Source organism: Mesitornis unicolor, unplaced genomic scaffold (genome assembly GCF_000695765.1).
Source record: "Mesitornis unicolor isolate BGI_N332 unplaced genomic scaffold, ASM69576v1 scaffold2127, whole genome shotgun sequence".
NCBI lineage: Eukaryota > Metazoa > Chordata > Aves > Mesitornithiformes > Mesitornithidae > Mesitornis > Mesitornis unicolor.
This window is the reverse complement of record NW_010196907.1, coordinates 12,202-15,923: the sequence shown is the minus strand read 5'-3', so window position 1 is coordinate 15,923 and position 3,722 is coordinate 12,202. Positions and strand designations below refer to the sequence as shown.

Genomic DNA, 3,722 nt, shown 5'->3' with positions numbered 1-3,722 from the left:
GGCGGCTGTGGAGAGGTCCCTGCACCCCCAGGCTAAGTATAAGAAAGTGAGTTCTGTTGGGTGCTGTGGGGCCTTGTCACGGGGTGCTGTGGTTGGAAGGAGAAGGGAAATGGGTTTCTCCTTTCCTCAGCTGATCCAAGAGGCAGTGACCAGAGAATCCAAGGGTGTACGCTTGGCATGCGTGTTCCTGCACATGTGCCAAGCGTGCCAGAGAAGATCTGGAGAGTCTGCTTCTGCCCTACAGCTGTAGGAGTATTGTGTTGTACTTTGAAACAGAAGTTTATACAGATGGGGATCAAAATAACTGTATAAACTACAAGGTATTTCTCAGGGGAGCAGTATGCTCCATAGCATCGTAGCTGCACCTTCACATCTTTATCTGTGTTGCCCTCTTACCCTTATGCTATAAAAGCAAGGTGTGTTCTGGGCTGAGCAGCTTTTCCTTGCTGGAATGGGATAATTTATCAGGCGATATCTGCCAGAGGCTGCTGCCTTGGGACAGAATGGCTTCAGCTGTGGCAGCAGGACCTTTTTCTGGCTGCTGTTGTTGGTCTCTGCTGCAGCAAACCTTTCTGCGGTCACCACCAGCCCTAACCCCGTTAGCCAGGTTCCCCTTCCTCCTGAGCCCACGTGTCGCTGTCACACCCCTGTCCCGCTGGCTTTGAGTTGAGCTCAGTGGCACGTGTCTCAGGTAATGGCACCAGGGAAACAGCACCTTCCTGAATGGAGATTCACCAAGAGGGAGCCAGGTGTCAGGACCTGCGCTGCTGAGAGGCTCCTGTTCCCATCCCTTTGCTTTACTGGAGTTTTGGGTGAATTTCTCCCACCCTGTGAAAGGGAGAGCACAGGATACGGCTGCAGGGAGGGGGAAGTGCCTGAAACCGTAGATAAGGCTTGTGGTTGCATGCAAATTCCACTGCTGCAGAGTGGACCGAGTGCTTGTGCTCTTCTGTTTGAGTTCCCTGATTTCAGCTTCTTCCCTCGCTATGTAGACTTAATCCCAACACATCCTAAAGGTTTGACTCTAAACTGACCGTGTAGACTGTGTTTAAGAAGACTGGGCCGTGTCGCTGGCTTTCAAAGCTGTGACCCCAGTGTTCTGAAGGCACACGGAGGCCATGGATAGGGAAGTGCATTGGTTTAGCACCTGTAAAGGAGTTGGCATCAGACCTGAGATCCCTGCTGGGACCACGCATGTCCGTGCTGTTACCACCTTTTGGTTGAGCTCTGCAGCACAGGAGAAGCTCTGAGCTCCAGAAAGAGACTCTTTGTGTTATGGAGCGAGGGCTTTCTGGAAAGAGAACAGTTTGCGTAGCTTGGACACGGCTTCCTTTTGATGTACCCCGTGAGAGGCATGTTTACCTCGGGAAATAAGAACTTTTCTGTCTGTGTCACTGGCTCTGCTGTAGCAAAGCTGAGCACCGACTCATGGCTGGACATGCAGCCCTCAGCAACAGCCACAGCCAGCAGCTCTGTGTGCTGTGCCCTAAACGAGCCCTTGGGGCCTTCCTGCTGGGTGGAGCACGACTTAGCATAGAAGGCTGAGACTTCACAAGCAGATCTGTGTGTTTATTCAGTTTCTGTTCCTTCACCAGACAGCCCTGGTTGTAGGGAAGCACTGGTGTGGGGAATGCAGTGAGCTCAGCAGCTGCTGGGGATGAGGGACTGACCCCAGAACCAGGCTTTGGGACAGGAGCTGTGGGTGGTGTTCAGGCAGGGATCGAGTACAAAACACGAGGAGCAGGAGAAGCAGAACATCACGTGGAGCAGGCAAACCAGAACTGCATTTCCACGGCTTTCTGGGAACTCAGGATCCTTCTTGTTTTTGCAGGTGCAAATGGTCCGTCTGGTGGGGATGATGTTGCTCATATTTGCTAAGAAGGATCAGCTGAGCAACATCAGAGAGATCATGACGGAGTCTGTGGGCACGGGAGTGATGGGAAAGATGGTGAGTCACCAAGGCGAGACGCGTTGCTTCCACGTATCCGTGTGAGAAACGGCACGGCCTGGTTTGGTTCCCCTGGCTGTGCCATCCCAGTCTCCTCCCTGGTGCCTCCCCTGCCCTCTCTAAGGACTCCGACGTCTGCTCTCGCAGGGCAACAAGGGCGGCGTGGCCGTGCGGTTCGTGTTCCACAACACCACCTTCTGCGTTGTCAATTCCCACCTGGCTGCCCACGTGGAGGACTTCGAGCGGCGGAACCAGGACTACAAGGATATCTGTGCTCGGATGAGCTTTGTGACCCCTGACGACAGCCTACCTCAGCTCAACATCATGAAACACGAGTGAGTCTGTTTTGTTTTCCCTGTTGAAGTGGCGTTGAATACTCCACATCAGGGCAGGATCAGAGGAACGGGAGTTCTCGTGCTGCTGCCGTCACCCTCTGACTGCGGTGCCTTGTGCCTCCCATCTCTAACAGCCCCTTCCTGCGCTGTGTGTGGTACCTGCACTGCAGCGGGCACCGCTCCCCGGTCGGGGGCTGAGCATCACAGGGCTTCAACCAACTGCAGGGTTTTGTTGGTGGGAAATGGGAGTCTGAGTAGGGGAAGCAAAGGGATGGCAGCATGGGCAGGCTGTGCTGTTTGGGAGTTTTGAGTAATAAACACTTAAAATTGCTGTTTGAGTTTCTTTTTACATGAGTTGGATGATGTGTGGGCAATACCTGGGGGTTTTTTTAGTTATTTTTAATGAGTTGGCTGGTGCTGAACAACCAAAATCAAATTCAAACCTGTGTTCAACAAAGCATATAGATTTTTTTTCTGAAACCCGATGCAAATGATTAATACTTCTGTAGTTATTATTTAAACCATTTTTAAACTGAAAATAAAATGTAGAGTGGATTAGCACAGGAAAAACTTCGACTATTAGATTATCCTTGATAATCCACTAATGGAAATGTTGAGGTTTGACTATAAACAGGAAGAGCTTTGATACCAGAGAGGGGTTTAGGTTTTAATCTTTAAATGAAGCCTTTATGGAGTAAGAAGTGAATACCCCAAGTGTTTCTTTAGCTGCCGATCAGGAGGAGGCTGCAGGAGGAGCAGAGCATGAGCAGGAGCCGATGAGGGGTGGCTGAGAGAGGACAGTGATGTCCTGGAGGTCGTAAACCCCCCAGGACGCTTGCTCTGCTGTCTCCAGTTCTGCACCAGTCAGATGCGGCAGTGACCTGGTCTGGTTTAAGGACGGGCAGTGGAAAACGAGCTATTAAAGCCATGGTACCAGGAGGTGTGAGCACACAGATAGCTGTGTCAGCCTGCCTGGCTGGTTCACACGCAGGCTCTGCTTTTCTTGCCCCATTCTGTACACAGGGAGGGCCCGAATAGGGTTGGATTTTGTGTAGCTTGAGAGGTGACAAAGCTCAGTGCCGTACACGATTTCACTCCATTAGAGCGGTGCTGTTCTCAGGCCATGTTTGGACTGACACAAACTCAAGCATCTCCCTTTAAACCACGTGGGATTCCCAAAGAGATGGTCTCAGTGCTATGCCATCCACTGCTGCTATAAATGTCCGCTGCCAGACTCCTCTTTCAAGTCTCCTTTTGTCTTCCCTGTGTCTCAACCTTGAACACCACAACCAACTGTGCCCCTTCTTCACTTGCTGGCCTGCGACACTAACTGCTGTTGTCATGTCTGTCCTTGTTTTCAGCGTTGTCATCTGGCTGGGAGACTTGAACTACAGGCTTTGTCTCCCCGATGCCAGCGAAGTGAAGTCTCTTATCAGCAG

At 51.5% G+C, this 3,722-nt stretch overlaps 1 protein-coding gene across 1 annotated transcript in view; it reads left to right on the top strand.

The window, feature by feature from the left end:
• The window catches only part of OCRL (oculocerebrorenal syndrome of Lowe), a gene marked incomplete at its 5' end in the record, with an annotated part of 18,184 nt that overhangs the window by 4,090 nt on the left and 10,372 nt on the right, over window positions 1-3,722 (top strand). Inside the window, 4 exon segments of the mRNA XM_010188619.1 lie at window positions 1-46; window positions 1,832-1,948; window positions 2,096-2,283; window positions 3,645-3,722. The exon segment at window positions 1-46 is cut by the window's left edge and continues 93 nt beyond it; the exon segment at window positions 3,645-3,722 is cut by the window's right edge and continues 25 nt beyond it. Coding sequence (XP_010186921.1) covers window positions 1-46; window positions 1,832-1,948; window positions 2,096-2,283; window positions 3,645-3,722 — 429 coding nt within the window.